A 24,950-nucleotide genomic window follows, 5' to 3' on the forward strand; every position below is an offset into this window, starting at 1 on the left:
AAATTACGTGTAGAAAGACGTATAGGTCTAACTCTAACTTCATTTATATTTATAATTATATAGATATTTGATCAAATTTGTTGTATGTTCCGTTTATTTAATAAATATTATTTTTAGTATTATTATTCTCAATTAGTAAATCTTTATGAGTATTGTTTTACGTTATGTTATACCGATAATAATAAGTAACAACTCTATTTCTATAGAGTATAGTAAACTAGCTATATCTTCTAATGGTTCTTCCACAGTGAGATATGAGTATTATGGATTATAGAATTCTTTAAATAACAATTTAATGAAATTGAACGTTTCACTCTTTTCAATGATCTTATTTTAATTTTTAATCTAGGATTAGCTATATAAGTAACAAATAGGATCTAATAGGCATTTATAGGTTATCTTTATATTATTCAAAAATATTTAATATCATTTGTCAAAATAAAAGATTTCTTCAACATGATAGCAATAACTCTCTTTTAGACATGGAGTATTTTGTACTTTATTAAAGGATCCTGTAATAAACGCGTCATCTTACAGTTTCAATAACTCTCTAATATCTTATCCATTTACAAACATTTGCACACAAAGAGTAGGTAACGTTCTTTCAGGAATTTACATCGATATGCATATCTAAATAGATAATTTTAAACGAAACACCCTGTGTTTTATAATTTTAATGAAAAAATAAATCAGTTGTCTTTCAAATAGTAAAGGGTGTTTTTTTAGAAGTATAGAAATGTAAGTTGGTAACATTTTTTTAACTATCGGCCATTTTGACGGATCTCAAGTGATTTATATTAAGTTCGGCTTGGTATTTCAGCATGAATAGACTTGACGCCCGAACGACGCTTCCAAATTGTACAAATTTATTTTGAAAATTTTAGTTCTGATCGACAGATTCACTTACTTGGGACTTACACAATGGGACTACGCCCAAGAGATTAGATCCAGAATTGAAATGGCTATTTACATTTATCAGGTTGAGATCCTTGCTGTGCTGCAGTGATCTCAGTTTGGGAACCAAGATGCGGATAATGAGGTGCTACATTCTTCCAGCGTTACTATATGGAGTTGAAGCCTGGACACTGACGCAAGCCACAGAAAAGCGGATTGAAGCCTTCGAGATGTGGATCTACAGGAGGATACTAAAAATATCGTATGTGGACCATGTCACTAACGTTGAGGTCCTACAGCGCATGACAAAAGAAAAACAAGTACTTAATTTAGTGAAACAACGTTGGTTCTTCTTCTGCCCACAGCAGCCGCTATGTATGACAGCCGACGAAGCATGCATGTTCGGAGAAAGAAAAAAAAGAAGACGAGAGACTCGATTCTAACCATAATAGACATTACCATCACCACGCATACTAAAAATCCCTTTGTTCAGTTTTTTTTGTTGTATTACTAAAATAAATTTAGTAAAGTGTAATCTCCAGTGTAGTTATTTATTACAAAATTAATAGGCCTTAGGTGGCATCAACAATGGTTATTATTGCATTATTCCACTGGGAGGGGGTTACGCCTCTTGTCAAACAAGTATTGAACATCTTTTTCAACACATTTACTAACGTTCCTCCTCCTTCTTTGATTTGTTCAATGACTATCCCATCTTCTCCAGGTGATTTATTGTTTTTCATCTCCGAGAGAGCTGATTTTAATTCCTCTGTTGTGATATCTGGGATGTCTTCTGAGCCTACATTTTAAACTTTTGGTATTTGATTTTGATCAGGATCTGAAAGTTCTTCTCGGTTATACAATTCTGAGTAAAAATCTTGAGCAATTTTTAAAATATCTTCTTTATTTGTTGTAGTTTCTCCTTTTTTATTTACAAGTTTACAAATATTTTTCTATCCTTCAGTCATTTGTCGGCGCAGAACTTTTAAACTTTTATTTTTATCAATGGCTTGAGTTATGTAATCAGTGTTGTAATTTCTGACATCTTTTCCAATGGATTTTGTGATATCTTTGTTTAACTGTCTAAGTGTTATAAAATTATCTGTGTATTTGTCTTTCAATTCTCTTCTTTTGTTTATAAGATCTTTAGTAGCTTGAGTGAGTTTATCCATCTTGTTTTTTCCTTTTTCCTTATATTTTCTATCAGCGTTTCGAATCGCACTATTTATTTGCATGTTTGTCACCTCTATATCTAATGCATTTTCATTTAGATGTTCTACTTCTTTCAGTTCTGAAGTTATGAGATTCTGATAAGTTACTCTATCTTCTATCGATTTCCATTTATTAGAATGCCTCTCTGTTATCATTGCTGTCCTATCTCGTCTAATGTTGATCATTATTTTTGCTCTAACCAACCGATGGTCACTCCCAACAGTGATTTTATTAATTACTGTAACATCTTGGACAATATTTTTTCTATTTGAATCACCGTATCCAAATGAACCCATAGCCACTTCTGCGTTATCTTCTTTGAATCCAAGTTTAGCGTTAAAATCGCCCATTAAGACTAGGTGGTGGGTTTTATCTTTTTCTATAGCTCTATTTATATCTTTATAAAAGTTTTCGATTTCTTCATCGCTATGGCTCGTCGTGGGTGCATATATTTGGATAATTTTAATAGAGCGTCTCTCGTTCAGTTTTAATATGAGGTACACAACTCTTGAGGTTACACTCTCTATTTTTATAATTTTATGTAGGTGTTTCTTGTGCACGAGAAAGCCTACACCGCCAACTGCCTTATCGTTTTCTTCAATGGAATGTAGCAGATGTCCTTATTTTAAAACTAATTGGTTTTCTCTTTTTCTTCGTATTTCGGAAAGTCCCAATACATCCCATTTTATGCAGTTAAGTTCTTCCTGTAATTCAATGAGCTTATCGCGTTATTCGCGAATTCAGTTGCAAGCGTTCTTACGTTATAAGTGGCAATATGCAATGTTCGTTGTCCATGGTAGCCGTGTCTATCCCGGTGATTCTTTGCACCCTCTGCCCTTGGTACAATCTGGTGGCTACCGTCACCAGGGACCGTTGGGCCGCCGGGGACTAAGGACCTTTTTCTAGTTTGTGTCATGTCATTTACTGGGAAAATTAGCCGTTTCACTACCACGCTGGCCAGTGCGGGTTGGTAGCGGGATATATCGGGATGTGGTAAGGATTGGAAAATAGGTAGGAAGATAGATTAGGGACCTGGCCTCTCCTAAAGGCTTGGACATAGAAAAAAGTCAGTAGCTAGCGTACGGCAGGGACGCCACTCCCTGTAGCAGCCTGTCCTCTACCGGGATCGTAGAGGAGTGCTACCCGCTACCAAATATACGTTAGATATACAAAATGTCAAAATTGACCATAATTTGTTTGTTTTGACTGACCATGTTTTGATTTTTGAAATGTTTCATATATTTTTTTAATTTAAAAATACAGAAACATAGTATGAAGCTTCGCGCTAGTCTACAGTACCGCCTACTGTACAATTTTTTGAAGCGAAGCTTCTATACTGACGTTGTATTAATTTTTTATTGATCTATGGTATAAAGCCATCCACTGCGAACCTTTTCTTTGTAAGTTATAACCAAAATCTCCAAACCTGTCACGAACATTTTGTTTGCTAACAGTTCTAAGAATTCCTTTTAATACGAAGCTGTTTAATATGAAATTCGACCAGAGGCGACTTAGATTGAACAATGATACAGGTAGCTATTGTATATCGACTGCATAAGTTGTAACGTTTCAATCGAGCGATTGATCGTTACACCAAACTCTGCTTAGAATTTTGGTTCCATCTTTTATTCACAATAAATTTGATTTTTGAGCCATCAAACTAATATCAGTTTAATTTATTCTGTCGTGAGATACTTTTTAGTGACTGTTTCGGTATATATAAACTCATACACATCCGTATAATATTTTTCAATCTATAATAACGCAGTAAATAAATTATTAAGTAAATGATTTGGCCGTTATCGGGTGTTTTTTTTTAATTCGCTGAATAGATGGCATTTAGTATACCTACCTCAATCTCTCTCACCACAACGTAATGACGCTTTGGGATAAGCAGCTTAGGGATAAGAACATTAACTATATGGTCATTATTATCAACAATAGGCTTCGCTTCGTTAACTTTTTGTTAAAAACAACCAAAATGTGTTAAATTAATTTTTAAGTAATCTTCTTCATGGTGTCACGGATATGTCGTGGTCGATCTGGATATTTTTTAGCAAATAAAGCATATGTTCTAGTAAAAACTCTGTCACATTCTCCACATTTTTTTGCTTTAGCACTTAGCTATTTAGCCGAACACGTGTTAATATTCTCCATGTATTAATAAAAGTAAATTTACGCAATCTTAATTGTTTAATTCTAAGCGAGCTATTTCTATCACTTTGTAAAAGTGCCAATATCCACAAATACTGACAATTATGACATCTTCATACGCGGACAGGTAAAATAAAATAAGAAATATCTTACCTTGGATATTAAACCAGCATCATCTCCAAAAGTATTAACCGTGGGTATAGGAAACCATAACACTATTTGAAAGACAGTTGATTTAATTTTTCATTAACATTATAAAATACAGAGTGTTTCATCTAAAATTATTGACTTACTATGGATTGAAGTTTAAAGAAATGGCGTATCATTTTTCTGTAAAGAAATGGCGTAATTTCCTGAAAGAACGTTACTTATTCTTTGTGTGCAAAGATTTTCAAGACATAATGTTTGTAAATGGATGGCATAGTAACTTTAATCTTAATAGATAAGGTATTAACTTAACCAGTTTAAGGCTTGTTGTGTTATAAACGCGTCAAAGTGCAATCGTGCGATGTAAAGTTGCTGTCTCAACCTGCTTCTGAAAATAAAATCCTAAATTATCAACTTTTTCTCCGAATTTCTCACATACATCATCAATTCATCGTTCTCCGACATACCGCAGTAGTATTGTGCTTTCCACTGCACTGTGAAGATTATGTCTATGTGATTTTATGAGCAGTGTTCTTACTTTTTGTTAAATATTTTCATTTTCCCTTTCTTCTTAAGGTGCCCTCTCCATTACTAAAGGTTGGCTATAACTACAGCAAATTGGTCTCTATCTTGAGCTGTTCTTAGTATCGAATGTGTGTCCATACCTGTCCAGTCTCTTACATTTTCAGCCAGGAGCATTTTCTTCTTCCTGGACCTCTTCTTCCTTCCACTTTCCCTTCCATTATCAGTCGTAATAATAGCCAATGAGTAGCTAACCGCGGAACATGCGTACGTAAGTAATGCTTGAAACAGATTTTTGGTATTAACATATTATGAGCGATGAAGCTGTCTACTATTTGTATGGACTCCGAAGTTTTGTTCGCTTGCGTTACTCAAAAAACATTTGAATAAATCATTTTCACTCATGATTTGTTCGATAAACAGATGCTCATTTTGCATATCGAATCCAGCCTTAAAATCATTACAATTATAAAATATAGGATGCTTAATTTAAAATTATTGACTTAGTATGAGAAGTTTAAAGAAATGGCGTATCATTTGTGAACAACCTGTATTTAGAAATTCGATTTCAATGTAAATTCCAGAAAGAACGTTATCTACTCTTTGTGTGCAAAGGTTTTCAAACCATTATGTTTATAAATTGATAAAATATTAACTTTGAAAAAATTGTCTCTACCTGTCAAAATTTTTGAAAAAAGATGAATAACTCAAAAAGTATGAAGTTTTGTCCTATAGTATCTAAGGGCACGTTCATAACGGAGACCATCGCATCGTATCCTCGCCCAGATTATAGCACTGACAGTGATCGGAGCCTGGTTGTGAGCGCCCACTAGAGTACGTTCATAACGGAGACCATCGCACCGTATCATCGCCTAGAGCATAGCACTGACAGGGAACGCTCGCATTTAAAATAATGCATTTATTTTACCTATCGATTGATAATACGTACGATCCTAAGATCGGAGCGAGGGTCGACGCCTCGTTATGGGCGCTCACTAACAAAAATTTTGTCTAGAATTTTGCGCCGAATCTGAAAATGCAATAATATACAGGGTGTTACATTTAAAATAACAAAGTTGTAGTTCACTTCCGGTATAACCGGAAATGACATATCTTTAAGTTCGTCATAACTTCCCCATAAACCAATTTTCATAAATATCGTGTAAACAGTTTCCGATATATAGATAATGTTAGCTCGTCGTGAACCACCTTTATACGTTCTTTGTAAGTTGTCAAATGTTCCGTTTTTTCGTTAATATAAGTATAATACATATTTTTTATGTAACAGCCCCTATGCAGAAATGTTTGTAATAGTTTTAGACATAAATTCACTCTAATATTAAATGTTCAAATTATCGTTTTGCATAACGGATAAATCTAATAAATTAACTTTAAATAATTTTTTTAAACGAACATTAGAAAGAATAGTGTGGCGCTATTATTATACAAATACATTAGATAGGAAATAGGTATTATATAAAGACTACATAGAAATTTCACTAATCCACGCAATATTTAAAATACTGGCTGCGATTCTTCTGATAAGATTACTATCCTACTCTGAAATAGTTAGAGAATAGCTAAAGAATTATATTTGGCCCTTACAGAGATAGCAGGAGGGAGATTTTAAACCAAAGGTGGAGTATGAAACATCAGAAGAATGTACAGAAGGATACGATGTGGGAAACAGAAATGAAAGGGGTGATAGACGTATCTAATTTTGCTAAAATAATAACTTTATTGTAGCGTATACATTGTTAAAACTGTAAAAGAAAAGACTATACACGTGAAAGTTTCCAGCCGATCAAGAAGGGAGATCCTACTTATAAAACAACGGCTGAGTGATGAAATCAACATTCGATGAAAGAATCTTAAATAACAAATTCTGCGTAATAGTAAAAAAGATACTAAATAGTGCTTAATTGACACCAATGATACAAAAAGAAACGATGGTTGACGGAGGAAATCATAATTGAATGCAAGAAATACAAACAAATAAAATACAAAATGAAACATGCGAAAGAAGAATGGTTAAATGAACAATGTAGAGATGTGAAGTATACCAGAAAAACATGACAGTTTTAACACACATACACACGCACACACACAAAGATTAAATAATTAACTTACATCAATGAAAAAGGAAACCGGAAATACTGGATACAGAACAATATCACACTCTACTTTCGATCCCTATTTGCTAAAGGTGACGATAATGAGCCACCTACACCAGAGATGACGGCAAACAAAGAAATAAATATTGAGGAGGAAGAGGTAAAGGATGTAGTATTAAGGAAATTAAAAAACAGAAAATCACCAGTAGAAGACAGAATACCGAACGAACTCCTAAAATGGCTAAAATGGAGGACCAGATCTGACCAAACAACTACTAGAACTAATTCAAAAAATTATAGAACAAAACCGAATTCCTCAAGAATGGAGATCAAGCATCCTACTACCTCTCTTCAAAAACGGAGACAAATCGAACGCGGAAAAAAAAAGAGGAATTAATTTGTTAAAGACACCAAAAATTAACAACCAAAGTCATAACAAATAAACATGAAATTATAACACTAGCAGAAGCACAACAAGGTTTTAGGTCGGAAAGATCATGCACCGACACTATATTTATAATAAGGCAAGTGCAAGAGAAATCATTAGAATACAACAAACCGGCATATCTATGTTTCGTGGACCTTAAGAATGCATTTGATCGGGTCAAATTAAAGGTCGTTATCTACTTATTGTACGCAAGAGGATACCTTTAGGAATAATCAAAACGATCGAAAATGTGTACCAAATAAACAAAATAAAAGTAAAAGTAGAAGAAGAACTAACCGACCCTATTGAAGCTGGCAATGGGATAAGACCAAAAAATTCACCGAGTCCTCTATTATTCAACCTGATTATGGATGAAATAATAAAAAAAGTAAGAACTAAAAAAGGATACTAGATGGCGAAAAACAACTTAAAATAATCTGCTACGCAGACGGCGCAAATACTACTCTCTCAAAGTGAAGATACTTTACAACGTATGCTGCACCAATTTAATATAACCACCAGCAAATTTAACATGTTAATTTCTCCAAAAAAGACAAAATGCGTGGTTATAACAGCAAATTTACTAAGATATAAATTGGAGCTGGAAAGTCAGATAATAGAACAAGTGATGGAGTTTAAATATCTAGACATCACATTATCTAGCTACGGAAAGCTCGAAACAGAAGTGAAAGATCAAGTACCTAGAGCAAATAGAGCCTCAGGTTGCCTGATTGAAACAATATAGACAAATAAAAATATCGGGAAAGAAATGAGGCTGAATTTACAAAACAGTCATGAGACCAATAATGACATACGCAGCAGCAAAAAAAATTAATAGTAAAACATTATGGGACAGAGCTAGAAGTACAGATATACGACATAGATGCAAGGTGGAGAACATCAAGGACTGCTTAAGAAATATAAGAGTAGAATGGAACGATCATATAAGCCGAATGGCAACAAATAGAGTAGTAAAGACGGCAAGAGACGGTTGCCCAATCGGAAGACGATTAGTACTAAGACCATGAAAGCGATGGAAGTATGGAAGCGACCTTTAATAGCATGTATGCAGAAGAAATCAAATATGGAACTATTGTGAGAGATGGGCACGAGAAAGAATATGAGATAATGAACACTATAAAAATGGAATAAAGTTAGAGATGATGATATTCAACTTCCGATTGGGTGACGGAACTTAAAAAAAATAGAGATAGCATGATAAAGACTGGAGGCGCAGATACAACAACTAATTAGATACTCTGTGCGGAAAGGAAAATATAGTCCTGGTGCACAAATACCAATAAACTAAAATAGGCAGGATGTGTGATACGGAGTAGGGATAGCTGACTTATAACCAAAGTGTTTTAGGAAAGAGCAGATGTAAGAAGAGCTATAAGACGGCCTAGAAAAAAAGTGGAAAGAAACAGTCTGAGAGGATCTAAAGAAACTGGGGGTTACACAGTGGAAAAGTGCCACGGGATAGACAAGAGTGAAAGTCAATAATAAACGTGCCATATTGTGTTAATATGACATCTTGCCAGCCTTTTTTTTTGTTCGCGATCTCTCACTTATCTCTCCCGGTCTCTATAGCTGGGCAGTGCAATCCCAAGATATTTGATTTCCATTATCTGTTAAATCCTGACGCCATCGAGTTCTAATTTACATCTAGTTGGTTCTGTACTGTTGAGTTGAGTTCTTCATTTTGGGCTGTCAATATAGCGTCGTCTGCGTAACATAATATTCTCATCCCATTCTGTAATCCTTTCCTTGGGCATCTGTAATCCTTCTCATCAGGCAAACAAATTTTGTAATTGCACTTATTAGCCGTTTGTTTTAAATAATTTAAGCGTTCCATACATGTGAATTATACTATAACAGAACAATTGTTTTTTCTCCTTTTCAAACGTGTTACGTAAATTTTATTGAGGACTATATCGTATTGGTTCGACATAAGCGAATTCGTTATCGTATCATTTTATGCGTTTGGAACATATGTTATTTAAATATTTCGTTCGATATTTATAGTAATTTTAAAAGTCTAAGATATAAAAATGTGTGCCACGTTATCAATTACATGTCTGGGAAATTACAAAGTGATGTTTAACATACTATTTGTGATTATTAGAATTTGTATCAAAGTGCGAAAAAATAGTAATGACACTCTTAAGGTAATTGCAAGTCGTGAAGCTAAACTCTGTGACTATTATGGAAAAAATTGCGAGCTCGGCGTGTTTTAATAATGTATTTGGTTTGTATAGTGTGGTTTTTATACATTTTTATATATTTTTGCAGATCAAATAAAGTTTACGATCTAGAAGATCCAGCTTAATCAATTATTTGTTTCCATAGATTTCTGTCTTTTGTTTTTTCTTTCCAGTTGCTATCCCTTGACTCCTTCCTTTTTTCCTCAAATTTTGCCGCTTAAAATCTGTTTCTATATATAGAACTATCGTTATATAACTTCCTTTTAATTCATGAATATCAACTGTTTCAAGATTCTTTCTTTGGACTTCTAGAATCAAGAAAATACTTCGCTCGCTTCTCAAAAGAAGCAGATTTGAAGTTTAACTTTAATTTTATTAAATAGTTAACTTCATTAAATTCAGTGTTGGTCATTCTAATTCAGGGCGTGGCGACATTCTAAATATTATTGACTTGCTACCTCCATTGGCTGCGATGCTGTGCCATATGGACGGCTTTATGTAGGGATTTTTCCACCAGAGTTTTCATTTGGTCTGCCCATCGTGTTAGAGATCTTCCTCTTGGTCTTAGACCTTCTACCTTTCCTTCTACTACCAATAGTTCCATGTTAATTGTTCTTTTAGCTACGTGGCGTAAGTAAATTAGGTACGCTCGGTTAACTTTTTTCAATAGCCTGTCTTTTTTATGAAGCTCTTCCAGAATTGACAGGTTGGTTTTATGTTCTGTCCAGGACACGCGTAGAACTCTTCTATAGACCCACATTTCGAAGGCTTCGATCGAAGGCTGATTTTTTTGAGAGTCCAATGGGAAAAATAAGGGCATTGATCAACCTGAGCTTGGTATTCCTTGTTCGGAACCATAGTTCGGTATTTCCATTTTTTAATCAGTTTAGCTGTTGCGGTTTGGGGCGTTTTTTGTGCCAATTTTTTGTAAATGTCGGTCCGACAAATTACAGGGTTGCCGGACATACAACGAAACTTTTTTGCTCTATACATCTCATTTGTTTAATTTTAAGAACACTCGATATAAACATTTCTACCGGAAGTCCCATTTTAATTATTCTATTTTCAATTTGTCCACAATATTACTAATTCGCAATTTTGCGACCTCTTGGTCTCTGGTCCTTCGATATTTATATTTATTTTTTATCTACCAAATATAGGAAGGTGAGAATATAGTTTTACAAATATTTTCTTTTAAATAATTGAACCAGCTACCTCATCCTTTCTACAAGCCTTCTTCACAAGACTTCCTTATATCAACAAATCCCAAGTATTGCTCTTCACATCTGTTTTGTGCTCTGTGGTTTGAGCGTTTGCGGCGTTATTATCTGGTTGAAGAAATCTAGGAGCCACTTTCGAGTTTTTGCACCAGTGTGTATTATGAATTCGGGAAATATATTGTCAACTTCTGCAGCTTTGCGACACTTAATTACGTCTAGTGTATTGAAAAATTCCTCGGTCTCTATTTGCCTCATGGTTGGCAGGTTTTGCTGATGTACAGTTTTGATTTTTTTGAGCTGATATCGTACTTCTATTTTACGAACTTTTTCTATAACTGATTTGGAGATACCGGCAATGCGTGTCGCTATATCTTCTACTTGTCGGGATAAAGTAGGTTCTATGAAGTTAAGGTTTTCGAGAGTTTCCCTCCATCTGGTGGTCCTTGCAGAATTCAGAAACTCTAGTTGTTCACCTAAGTTTGGGTCTCTGGTTTGCCCGTATTAATCATACAGGTCTTAACATTCTTCGGTCCAGTATGGAATGTAGGATTTAGTTTGGGATGAGTTTTTTTAGCATAGCTGAATATAAGTTTGGCAAATGTTTCGTAGTTTTCTACCTTAGGCTCGATATCTTTCTCAAATTTAGCTTGATACTTATTCAAGTTTGACTTACGAAAGTTCCCATTACTAATGGGAATAATAATGCCCATAGTTGCGATTTTGGGAAATTATCAAGAACTTCTCGGGTGGTATGGTTATGGCAATCGTCTTTGGTGGATATAAATGTCAACCCAAAATGTGGATTTGGGTTGTAGCCTTTTTTCCATCTAGCGAAAAAAAGATAGGCTCCTGTTTTGCATCGTGTGAAAGTCTAAGATGCTTAAGCTCCGCCCATTCAATTACTTTTTCGTCTTGGAGGTTTCATTGGTTATAACCCTGTGTAGTTTGACGACTATTGAAGTCTCCTGTGTATATTGATGGATGCGGGAATAAAGGAAGCACATATGGTAGCCATATTGCGTTTGGTAGTTTGTATATATTAACTATGGTGATTTTGTTTTTACGGTTGCCAGTATGAAGAGTTCTTAAGACGAGTAAGAGTGTATGGTGCTAACATTTTTTATCTGTTCTACAGTAGGTAGCAATCCAATATTGTCGGTGATTAAAGGAGTCAACAGTGTGTGTTTCCTGAACTGTGGCTATATCAATGTTATTTTCTGCAAGAAACTTGCTGACGTATTCGTTCTTGCTTTGGTTACTGTCTTCAATGTTTATTTGGCATACTCAGCAGATGGTTCTGAGAAGAGCCGTTAGTTATTAGTAATGTGTTCGCCAGGAGATCTGAGACGGTCTGACGGTTCCATGTTACTGCTCATTTAGTTTACCCAGGGCGCACCAAGATGAGGGAAAATACAATGCACTATTAGGTAGTTATGAAATCATATTCTTTTATTCTCGCGCTCTCCTATAATTATATATTAAAAAGCGTTGGTGACATACTACAATCTTTTTTTAATTCTTGGTTTTGTTTCGTTTGACTGTATCTTAATCGTTATATTGGTATTTCTGTACATACTTTTGATTGCTTTTCTTGGATATAAATTTAGTTCCTGCATGTACAGGACCGTCTGGATGTTTGGTATTATATATTAATCAGTTTGGGATTTTGTTGTCACACTAGTTGTCTCGTTTCAATTCTGTCTACACTGGAATATGCAGTATTTGTCCTCTTTCTAATATCTTCATTCTTGATATGATCTTTTTTGGATACACCACACGCTCTCCTTAGAAAATCCATTTCTACTACTTCTATTCTTTTTCTATCTTTTTTCGTGATCTGCTAAACTTCTGCCCTATAAGTCATAATAGGCTCTACCAAGGTTCGATAAATTGTCAATTTCGTTTCTTGTCTAATATCTTTAGACCATAGTAGAGAGTTTAGAATGTTTACGGCTTTTTTACCTGCTGAGTTCTGTTTTCGATATTTCTTTTGGTAGTGCCTTCTTTAGATATTATAGATAGATCATTTGCGTTTATCTCCTTTCTTGAATATTGAGTTGATGTATCCAACATTCCAATATCTCATGTAATATTTTTGGTCCATACTTTACCAACTCAATTGGGATGTCTCCAGGTCCTGCTGCTTTACCGTTTTTCGATCTTTTGAGGGCATCGCTTAACTCTCCGGTTGTTATCTCAATTATTTGTGTATGTTCGGATATTTCTTCCATTTCGATCTCTTGGAATTTACCCTCTGTCAGTAAGACCTCATAATGGTGTTTCCAGTGTTTTAGATCTATTAACTGTAAGTTAGATTTTTCCTTTCCTTTCCTCCGGAGAGACTTTATCACCTTCCACGCTTGCCCAACTCTTGCTCCACCCATATACCTATCCACCTCTGCATATCTTCGATCCCACATCTCATTTTTACTTTTCACTACTTCTCTTTTTACATCTCGATTTAATTTTTTATATATGTTGTGATCTTCCTCCTTTAACGTTGACATCCATTTCTGATAAGCAGTTTTCTTCTTGTTTACTTCTTCTTCTTCTTAAAGTGCCTATCCGTTCCGGATGTTGGCGATCATCACGGCTATCTTTACTTTATTTATTGCAGCGCGGAACAGTTCAGTGGTAGTCGTGTTATACCACTTTCGCAAATTTTGAAGCCAGGAAATGCGTCTTCTTCCCGGTCCTCTCTTACCATTCACTTTCCCTTGGAGAATCAGCTGGAGAAGGCCGTAACGTTCTGGATTTCTCATTACATGTCCTAGATATTCCAACTTTTTAGTTTTGACGGTCATGAGAATTTCACATTCTTTCCCCATTCTACGCAGGACCTCCACATTAGTAACTCTGTCAACCCAGGATATACGTAAGATGCGCCTATAACACCACATCTCGAAAGCTTCGAGCCGATTCATAGATGCAACAGTCAGTGTCCATGCTTCCATTCCGTAGAGCAGAACTGTGAATATGTAGCAGTTCAATAGACGGCATTTTGTTTTTAATGATATGTCTCGACTGTTGAAAATGGTTCTCATTCTAACGAATGCTGCTTTTGCTTTTATTATTTGCTGTTTAATTTCTGTTGAGTGGTCCCATTGGCTATTTAAATTGGTGCCTAGATATGTATATTGCTCGACTCTTTCGATATTCTGTTGGTTGATTGTAAGTTGAGCGTTTAGTATTGGTTTTTTACTAATTGTCATAAATTTGGTTTTCTTTATGTTAAGAGCTAGTCCGTATCTGTTGCTGACTTCTGTTATGCGATTTGTTAATATCTGTAAGTCATTCAGATTATCGGCAAAAACTATAGTGTCATCTGCATATCTAATGTTATTCAACCATTCACCATTTATTAGTATTCCTTTCGCACAACCGTCTAAAGCTTCCTTAAATACCCATTCAGAATAAATGTTGAACAACAATGGAGACAAAATACAGCCCTGTCGTACTCCACGTTCTATTGCAATTTTATCAGTTAACTGGTCTTCTATTTTGATTTTGGCCGTTTGATTGTAGTAAATGTTTCTGATAATTCTAAGATCTTTGTTATCAATTCCAATTTCTTGCATTAGAGTCATTAATTTGTCATGTTTTACTCTGTCAAATGCCTTCTGGTAATCTATAAAGCATACGTATATGTCACAATTCACATCCCTGCATCTCTGAAATAGCACCTGTACAGCAAAAAGGGCCTCCCGTGTTCCCAGAGCATCACGAAATCTTGTTTACTAACGTTTGCATATTCTCCGACCACCATTCTTGATTTTTTGTTTCATGTTTGTCTTTATACCCCAAAGCTTCACTTGCAACCTCATGAATGCATTTTTTAAGTTGCTGGTATAATTCTTCCGCTAAGAAGAATTAAAGAATTACTGTTTTTTATGCTCGTTTAATTTGCCTTTTTTTATATTACTAATTAAGCAAATTTATTATTGTAGAAGACTTCAAGAAGGTATACCTCACCTTCTACAATTTATTCATGTACATATGTTTTATGTACATATCGACAGTGTTGTGCATCCGCTACGTCAAAGACGGATCTGACTTTTTCCCGCACGTCTACGACACCGTAGGGCCTGTGATATGTTTCGCTCAACTGATGCAATGCCTAGAAATCCTCCATCCCGTGTTCGGGTACGTTAAAGGAGGCGTATTGATGCCGTGGTTGCAGATCGAAGGAAGGTTGTTCGTTCTGTTGGTCAATTTGGATCAGGAGAGACGGATTCAGCTGATGCCTGTTACTTTCTATCTGTTTTTGACGTGGAGTGCCATAGAAATAATCAGGTAGATACTTTTTTTACTCATTTTGTTCAGAAATAAGTTAACGATTTATATTCCAGTTGTTTTAACAATTGCATGAATAAGCATTGCATGGATACGCATTGCAAGATTGTTGCATAGGTGCAACAATCTTGTTGGTATCTTCAAGTTTTATAGACTTCAAAAAGTCATGTGCAGTACTGTTTGTATACTTTCTGCATTTTTAAGTTTTCTTTTTAAATTCAGTTCAATAAAAGTTGTGTAAGTTAATATATAGGCCAAAAGAACTGAAAGAATCTTATGTTTATTTTCAGGTATCCATACTACATGTCTCAATTATACAAAAAAGAAAATAAAATCCTAACGTGGGTGCGCTACACTGCCTGGATAGTGCTCTACCCAATAGGCTTTAGTTGCGAAAGTATCATCCTCTTCAGAAATTTGATTTTCATGGAACAAAGTGGCAGATGGTCGCTGTCCATGCCTAACGCTTTCAATTTCACATTCCACTACGCGACATTCCTCAGGCTCTATATACTCTTAGGTGTGATTCCAGCCATGTACTTCTTGATGAAACACATGCATAAAGCTAGACAGCAAAAGCTGGGTCTTAGGAGCGGCAAGCTTAAACGTACGTAGGTTTAAGGTAAACTGTAAATATTTATCAATTTTGATAATATGTTCAATAAATTCTCTACTAATTACTTAAGCCTTGATTCTATTTTATTTTGCTTAGATAATTCCTTTAATAAATTTATATTGATACGCCACTGCGTTTACTTGTCATACACCAACACTAAATTTGTTGGTAAATTTGGAATCTGCCAGAACAAAAGTTTATTAAAAGCTGATTTATTCGTTGAATGGAGTTGGCTATCTTGGCTAAGTTTCAACGGTCGTCTATCATTACTTGTCATTATATCCCTGTTTATTCAATAATATTTCCTTATTTTCCAATTTCTTTTATAAAAACGGTTTAATCAGATTGTTTTTTAGTCGAATAAAGTTATTGTATCAGTTGGCAATCTTGCAAAGTGTCAAAGGTCGTCTGTCATCAATTGTCATTCTATTTTTCTCGATATTAGAAGTGTCTTCTTCTTCTTCCTATGCCGTACCCATTAACGGAGTTTGGCGACCACATTTCTAAAAGTTTCTCTGTCTTTTGCAACGTGGAATAATTCGTCTACAGTCATGTTTGTCCAGTTTCGAATATTTCGCATAATTTATGATACTATCATAAATTTGGTCTTGTCTGTGTTGATGTCAAGTCCCATTTGAATGCATTCACTATTTATTGCATCTAGTAAAGTTTGTAGTTCTTCTATACTCTCAGCTTTACCGTGTCATCTACAAATCTCATGGTGTTTACGATTTCTCCACCAATTCTTATTCCCTCTTTTCTTTCCCATAAGGCTTTTCTGAATATGACCTGTGAGTACACGTTGAAAAGCGTCGGAGACAAGACGCCTCCTTGCTTGACCCCTCTCGCAATCGGTATATTATTTGTTTCTATATCGTTCACCTTTACTACTGCTTTCTGGTTCCAGTATATAGCCTTAATAAACTGAATGTCTTTTTTGTCCAAATTGATGTTTTTTAATTCATCTATTAACTTCATATGCTGCACTCGGTCAAAGGCCTTCCTAAAGTCAATGAAGCATACATATGCACTCTTGTTATATTCCCGACATTTCCGCAAGAGTACCGTCAACGTAAATAATGCCTCTCTTGTACCCATGCCTCCTCTGAAGCCAAACTGCGTTTGATCTATCTGCTCCTCACATTTCTTATAAATTCGGTTTTGAACAATTTTCAAGAGAATCTTTAAAGGGTGGCACATTAGGCTTATCAATCTATAGTCATTACATGATTTGAGATTGTTGTTTTTTGGTAGAGGTAAAAATATCGATTTAAGCCATTCCTCCGGGATGTTGCCCTCTACATATATGTGGTTGAGAATTTGGGTGAGTCTCTTTATATTACCTTCATTAGAAGTGTATATTTCATAATATTTCATTGTTTTTCAGTATCATTTGTAACAGTGGTTTACTCAATTGTTTATTAGTCGAATAATGATATGATATCAGTTGGTAATATTGGAAAGTGTCAACTGACATATGTCATCACCTCATGAGGAAGAATTGAGGATTTTTGATAAGAATTATTACTAAAGTAAGGACAGGAATAAATAAATTTGTTATTTAATGTTTTCTTAAAAACGTTAGTTATTGTACACTTAATATATTAAAAAAGTATAAAAAAGTTAAGAATAAAAGGTTAGCACTGAGGTCTGATTGCCCCTAACCAACAAAATCGGCGGCATATCTCTGGTTAATACTTCCAACCAAGCCAAGTACAACGGTGCAGAAATAATATTCTTTCGAGGTATTGGTAAAGTGATTACCACTATATTGGCCTCGCTGGAGTGTTCAAGAAGCAATTCCCTTAACCTCAAATGGCGGTCTGTTTTCGCCTTGACAGCTAGCAGCTCTGCTTCAGAAATATATCCTAAAAAATTACATACGTGCGTAATATTTGGTAGTTCAGTTTTATAGATGTGAATTTGACTGTTCAGCAAGAAATATACTTTTTGGAAATATTTAAGACCTAACTTAACCTCAGTAAAAGTTTTATTACCTGAATCAGGACTGTCCGGATCTTGCTGCATGAAATCTGCGATCAGCAACTCAAAGAAATTCTTCGTACTCTCCCGAGGACTTGTGGTTATATCGGATATTATCTGTAAGTCTTTGTATTCGATTCTAAACTTGGCCAAGAGACTCGCCATGTTGCGATGCTCCATCTCTAATTCGTTTCTTTTATTCGCTAAAGCAAACACTCTAAGTTTACATCCCGACCAGTTTTTCCTCATACATATTATGTATGGGAGAAGGAGAGTCAGACCTGAAAGGAAAATATTGTTGACTTAGTTTTAGTTTGTTACTTTCTTGTACATTTCAAAGGAATGTTTAAGTGATTTTTTCCAATGGAAAGTAGCTCAACAGATCAACTAACAACTGTAGATGAGTAGATTCTTGTAGATTCCGGAATAAAAGTATTTGTAGTGGCTCCATACGGCAAAAAGTTAAAAATTCAGATTTAAGAGAAAAAAATCACAAAATACAACTTTTTGATCTTTGTAGTCGATTTCATGTCTAAAGGGGTCACCATTAATACCATTAACATGAAGAAATAAAAAAATCGACGACAAAAGAAGAGAAACGTTAAAATCACGTTAAAAGTTTGGATTTTCTAAAATATTCAGGTCAAACGTGGTCCTGAACGACGAAGAATATCCTAGCTCAAGAATCTTTGCCAATGGTATGGAGTCAGCACCATGGCAATATTTAGGTCCGCTGGGTATAAAGTAACTGTTTTGTGTGGACAAGGAACTTAAACAAATATATTAAATTAACGTGAGTGGGTGATTTCCCCATTACCTCCGTCATCATAAAGCCACCAGACATCTACGGTGCCCCCTTTCTTCTGTTTCTTCTGGAAATAAAATATTTCAGACGGTATATGCTCCTTAACGTCCAACTGATCTTCATCAGCGGCGTAGATGGACTCCGTTACGGACTTCGTTTTTTTGGTAGACCCGTTCGGATTTGGCGTTTCACTCACCATGTCCTTGTTTGTCTGGATCGATCTACTTCCGCTGCTACTGCTTGCTAAAAAACGTAAATGAAAGATTTTTTGATACAGCAAAGAGAAAATTGGTGTTTAAAATACTAACCTTGTGACATTTGACTGTATGATTGATTCCTTTGTAAGTTTACTGTGCTTTTTGCGTCGTCTTCGTTAGAAAGATTAAATTCAAATCCTTGTTGGATTCGAATAATGCCCACGCCCATATGCAGATCGAAAGCATTACTAAAAGTTATAATTAATGTTATTGGTCATAATGAATGGTATTGCATATTGCAATGTATAAACTCCATGATACCATTTGTGTTATGGCTTTATAGAATAAACCTTAATTTGTCTTCTAAGTGTATTTCTCTCAAAAAAAAATATTTTATATATACTCACTGTAATATTTCGAAATACTGATGACGATCTTCCTTGGAACAAGTTTGCCAATCGTTTTTATAACCCAATAGGAGAATATTTGGCTTCAGTTTCCCAATACCACAAGCTTTTAACAAAGCCCTACAGCCGTCTTCGAACGATAGACCGTCTATTTGCATGTAAAAGGCTTTCAATTTGTGCGCTTTTAGCCAACTATTGGCCTTGTAGTTTAAGACGTTTCTTACTCTTTGGGGAAGAGAACTCTAAAAAAATAAAATTATTTATACAGCAAAATATCTGCAGATAGTGCAGCAAGACGAAAAAGAAAGTAAAGATGTTATGAATACAATTTTTTTTTTAATTTACATATTTATGATCTGAAACAAGTCATACCGTGTTGATGTGTCCGCAAACTAGCATCGACAAATTCTTTGTCAACAAATGGGCAAATTCTACGAGAGCTGGACGAGCACTTGGCATTCCTGATAGCACCAGTATTTGAGGACGATAGTTTTTTACGTGTTCCTCTACTGTATTTAGCTGATGAACGGCTTGTAAGGCATTTTTGTAAATCTGTGCTTGCGTTGTAGATCCCCAGTTCACATCTGAAAAAAAGTGTGATAAAGCCAAACAGACTGTCAGAATGTAGAATGGCACAGTCAGAGATATAATGCAATAGGCTCTGACTGTAGTGACACAATAGACTTCAAATGCAGGGCTTAATATAAGCCCCCAGAAGTCCAAAATCATAAAATTTACCAGGAGGGGAAATTTAGAGTGAGTGGGTGATCTAAGCCTAAATGGTACACATTTAAATCTAGAGAGTGAAGTTTCTTAACCTAACATTAGACTCGAAGCCCACTTGCTGCCTCGAATAACCAACAGAGTGATAACTATATTATTGGTAGCTATCGCACCTATGGAAAAATGTGACAAAAGGCCCGATAAAAAAGTACCATCCGCAAACTGAGCAAGGAGCAAGGTACAAAGACTTTGTTCTATAAAGAGTTCTATTTTTATGTTATTGAGCTCTAGGTGACCTGGTGTGTTGGAGTGTCTACCAAACATTTCTTGTAAAGGGTGTTTTTTTGGATGTATAGAAATGTAAGTTGGTAAGACTTTTTAACTGTTGGCCATTTTGATAGCTGTCAAGTGATTTATGTTAGGTTTGGTTTGGCATTTCAGCATGAATAGACTTGACACCTGAACAACGCTTCCAAATTGTACAAATTTATTTTGAAAATTGTGGTTCTATTCGAAATACGTATCGCGCACTACGTCCATTTTATGATCCACATAATAGTCCATCAGAGCAAGTAATTCGATTCATCATGGAACGTTTTTGCACCACGTTTACTCTAACTGATAATATGCATCCACAGACACATCGTACAGTGCGTACACAAGAAGTGGTTGCTGCTGTAAAGCGTAGCATACAGGAAGACCCGAATCAGTCTATCTGTCATCGTGCACAGCAGTTGGATACGTGTCCATCCACTTTATGGAAAATTTTGAGGAAAGATCTTGCTTTGCGTGCTTACAAAATCCAACTCATGCAAGAATTGAAGCTACATCATCACCTAGCAAGACGTAGATTCGTAGATTCGGTGAGTGGGTCAAAAACGAGATTGCCGTTAATTCCAATTTTCATAACCGAATTTTGTTTAGCGATGAAGCTCACTTTTGATTGATTGGCTACGTCAACAAACAAAACTGCTCTATTTGGAGTTAAGATAATCCTCAAACGTGTGTTAAGAAACCATTATATCCAGAAAAATCGACTGTTTGGTGTACTTTTTGGTCTGGTGGAATCATTGGATCGTACTTCTTCAAAAACGATGCACTAGAACGTTACGGTCAACGGTGAGTGCTATAGAGCCATGATTACTGCCTTTTTGATTCCCCAATTGCTGTTATTTCAATAAGACGGCGCAACGTGTCACACAGCTCGTGTCACAATTGATTTATCGAAGGAAACGTTTGGTAACTGCATAGTTTCACGTTTCGGGCAGTGAATTGGCCACCAAGATCGTGCGATTTAACACTGCCAGACTATTATTTTATGTGGAAATATGTGAAGGTGCTAGTCTACGCTGATAAGTATGAAACGAGTGACCACTTGGAGGACAGCATTCGCCGCGTTATTGCCGATATACGGCGAGAAATATTGGAAAAAGTGATCGAAAATTGGACCTTTAGATTAGACACACCCTTTAAAAAGTAATTGTACAAAAAGAAACAGTAGATTCTACACTTTCAAATATTACGATTTAAGCCAACTTGCTTTAATAAAATATTCATATTAAGAAAGATACAGGGTGTTAAAGTTGAAATTAAAAATTTTATTTTTCACTATAACTTTCACGTTCGTGGACATTCATGTATAAAAATGTGTAACAATATGTTTAACTGTATGTATAACTTTTGATTATGAGGAATTATAATTTGATGCATACTTTGATGTAGCTGATAGAGGATGCCACATACGCCACACATGTGGCATAAATTTGCTCTTAACTTTTTTGCTCTTCAAGTAAGCGCTATTTAGTGGCGTTATACCGGTGGTATACGCTATGCACTACAAGATGGTCAACGAACAGCCACAACAACCTCAAATAGCCATGTCCCAACCTCAACTTTCTACATCTACTATCCCAACAATATTCCAGTTTCGCAAACCCAGACAAATCCAAATGACCAGTGGGAGACAGCAGATCATAAAAAAGGAGTAGAACTAATCCGTATAGTTGTCACTCAAACCAAACAAAAAATCAAGACTACTGGCTAAACCCATCCACCCCCACAATCTCCAATAGGTGCTATACATTAGATAATGAAGAGTTCTAGACTAATGGAAAAGAAATCAGTCAGATATTCAAAGATGAGAAAGCAGAAGGAAGTAACCTATCCAAACCACCACCAATATTCGTTAAAGGAGTCAAAACTATTTCTCAGCTGACCGAGTCACTAGAAAAAGTTGCCAAAGTCAGTTATGAAATGAAAATATTAATTTTCTATTACGTTAAAGTTCAACCAAAGAACTCAGGAAGTTATACGGTCATTAAAAAGACAGAACACATAATTTCATACATCTAAACTAAAAGAAGAACGGAGCTTCAGGACTTTCATAAAAAACATGCACTACTCAGTCGACGTCAACGACAGAAAAACTAAATTAAAAAACTAGAACACGATGTGGAAAATGTATAGAACGTTAAACGCTATAAACAGAACCACACTACCCATGTTTTTAATTGATTTAAAGCCAAAAGACAATAATAAAAACATATACGATATGGAATTTCTTTTAAATCAGCAAATCAACATCGAACCAAAACCGAGAGGGGAAATATCCCAGTATGCTAGATGTCAAAGATCTGGACACGTCAAGAACCTTTGCCATCTAAAACCACGATGTGTCAAATGTACTGGCGAACATGGAACTAACTAGTGCCCCAGGAAGGAAAGATCAAAGAACAAAACGTGAAATATATCATGTACGAGGGCAACCACCCTGTAATTACAAAGGTTGTCCCGTACTCAATATTACTCAACCGATAAGACAACCCCATCAGTCGAATCTTCAAGATTCAGCAAGTTACACCAACGCTGTGAGAAGTACGCAACAGCAAACCTTTAATAGCATGCCGTATCATGAAGGCCCACAGACATTAAACATAACAAACGACTTTTCAGAATTAAAAAACATGTTAAAAACTTTATCAGAGCAGAAGGTGGTTAAACGATTAAGTTTTTGAAGATGTCAATCTTGAATGCTAACGGCCTATCACAACACAAAGATGAATTAAAGGCTTTCAGTGTTAACCACAGTATATATAATAATGCTTATAACGGAGACACATTTAACTACTAGAACCCAAATAAAAATTCTTAATTATATAATATATCTCTCAACACCCGCCAGTAAGGCCCACGGTGGAACAGTTATCATATTAAGAAAAAAATTTATCATAAACTCAATAAATACAGAAGAAACTACTTACAGAACAAAAGCATAAAAATAGAAGACTGGCATGAACCATTGACAATCTCGACGGTATACTGTGCCCCACGCCACAGTATAATTTGTGATGAGTTTGAAGAATATTTCAACATTCTTGGGTAACAGATTACTTGGCGGGCGTGACTATAATTCCAAACACACCTCAGAGCTATGCAAAATAACAACCTTAACCACCTGTTAACTGGAGAGCCTACCTATTCGTCTATCGACAGAAACAAAATGCCTGATCTGCTCGATTTCTGTGTTACCACAAGCACTCCAAAAATGTTAGTCAGTTCATTAGTCAAGTCATTTATTTATTGTATCGTTGGTACAGATTGTAAGTTTATTGGGATTAAAAAAGTTAGCGCTATTTGTGTCAAAAAATATTAAAATCAATTCTTTCAACAAAAAAATATACCTGTTCATAACTTCAAAACTCAACAGTTTTCGAGATAATTATCGTAATATTTTAAAGAGTAGAATCAACTGTTCCTTTTTGTACAATTACTTACGGGCCATCCTGTACATATATTCATCAAAATCAAGCCATTTGATGTTCTCCAGAAGCCTCTTCGGAATGACACCAGCAGTTGCAAAATTATAGCTTTTGTTAAGATACTTTATTTGTTCAAGGTATCTGAATTAGATGATTTTATCATTTAATTTAATATATAATACAACGTTGGTAATTAATTAGTATCAACTATGATTTATTATCTGCCATTGGTTGATCTGTGCGTACAGTACATTCCACTATACTTGTCATTTTCAACCATATTAGCAAGGATACGTTTATAAATGTATAAAATAGTTGATTTAGAGTCTTAGTTTATGCTCTTAATGGAGTATATTCCCTACTGAGTCATGCGGTTACTAATGGTCATGCCATTTTGCACTTGAGGGTTTTGACCGGTCTTTAATTCTGAATGACAAGTTGGCGTATGGGGACTCTTTACATGTTATCGAGTGACCTAGAATGCTGAAGTATCTGCCAAAAGTTTTTCCTTGGCCCTTTTAGGACCAAGACTCATCTGTTTGACGACCAATTTTCACTAAGACTTATCTGTTTGATATTTTCTAGAAGGTTCTTCCAAATAATACTAGTACTAGGGAAGATAATAACTATTGCCCGGATAAAATTTACCATTTTCTCCTTATTTATTTGTATCTTAAGATCTCTGTAATTGATTACCTTCTCGATATGCTTACTGTACAGATTATGGCTGTTACGTATCGCCACATTATTTAGTGTTGTTTGCCAGGTTAGTTTATTAACTAGTATGAAATTCGGTCTATTTTGTGCCACTGGTGGGTCTGTGAACACAGTGCGCTTCCATTGTAACTTTTAGTTATCATTTTCAAGCATACTGCCAGGGACGTATTGATAATAAGGGAGACTTTTGATTTCTAGAAGTCCCAGTTTGTTTTCTTGGTAAATAATCTTTCGTAATGTGTCATACCAGTACATTTCTCATATGATGGTTGGATGCTTTTTTGAGCTTCACATCCATATCGGTATTTGTCTTTTGACACCCGGACATTTAACGATATATTTCAAGTAATTGTTTATTAAAAATTATTATATTATTGGATATTACATAATTACCTGGCTTTCTATAAGCTACAATCAAATACAGTGACAGAACTGCTGCAAATGTCACTAATGCTGTTATCCACGATATCAAAAACATCACAACCACACATAGCATAGCTCCCAGCAGACTGAGCCACATATTGTAATACTGAAACATTAGTTATGTTACAAATTTA

General features: G+C 35.3%; 2 protein-coding genes across 3 annotated transcripts in view; one reads left to right on the forward strand and one right to left on the reverse strand.

The window, feature by feature from the left end:
- The window catches only part of Hacd2 (3-hydroxyacyl-CoA dehydratase 2), a 45,022-nt gene extending 29,150 nt beyond the window's left edge, over positions 1 to 15,872 (forward strand). For both annotated transcript variants that reach the window (XM_072537130.1, XM_072537131.1), the window contains 2 exons: positions 14,842 to 15,187; positions 15,478 to 15,872. In XM_072537130.1, coding sequence (XP_072393231.1) covers positions 14,842 to 15,187; positions 15,478 to 15,802 — 671 coding nt within the window. In that variant the 3' untranslated portion in view covers positions 15,803 to 15,872. The remainder of the gene's footprint in view (positions 1 to 14,841; positions 15,188 to 15,477) is intronic.
- A 1,476-nt stretch (positions 15,873 to 17,348) lies between these two features.
- Ncc69 (sodium chloride cotransporter 69) overlaps positions 17,349 to 24,950 on the reverse strand; it is an 85,451-nt gene continuing 77,849 nt past the window's right edge. The window contains exons 12-18 of the mRNA XM_072537134.1: positions 24,787 to 24,922; positions 19,568 to 19,779; positions 19,196 to 19,437; positions 18,900 to 19,036; positions 18,604 to 18,834; positions 17,801 to 18,067; positions 17,349 to 17,671 (exon numbers count right to left, since the gene is read on the reverse strand). Coding sequence (XP_072393235.1) covers positions 17,427 to 17,671; positions 17,801 to 18,067; positions 18,604 to 18,834; positions 18,900 to 19,036; positions 19,196 to 19,437; positions 19,568 to 19,779; positions 24,787 to 24,922 — 1,470 coding nt within the window. The 3' untranslated portion in view covers positions 17,349 to 17,426. The remainder of the gene's footprint in view (positions 17,672 to 17,800; positions 18,068 to 18,603; positions 18,835 to 18,899; positions 19,037 to 19,195; positions 19,438 to 19,567; positions 19,780 to 24,786; positions 24,923 to 24,950) is intronic.

The sequence above is a fragment of the Diabrotica undecimpunctata genome, chromosome 7, assembly GCF_040954645.1.
Source record: "Diabrotica undecimpunctata isolate CICGRU chromosome 7, icDiaUnde3, whole genome shotgun sequence".
Lineage (NCBI taxonomy): Eukaryota > Metazoa > Arthropoda > Insecta > Coleoptera > Chrysomelidae > Diabrotica > Diabrotica undecimpunctata.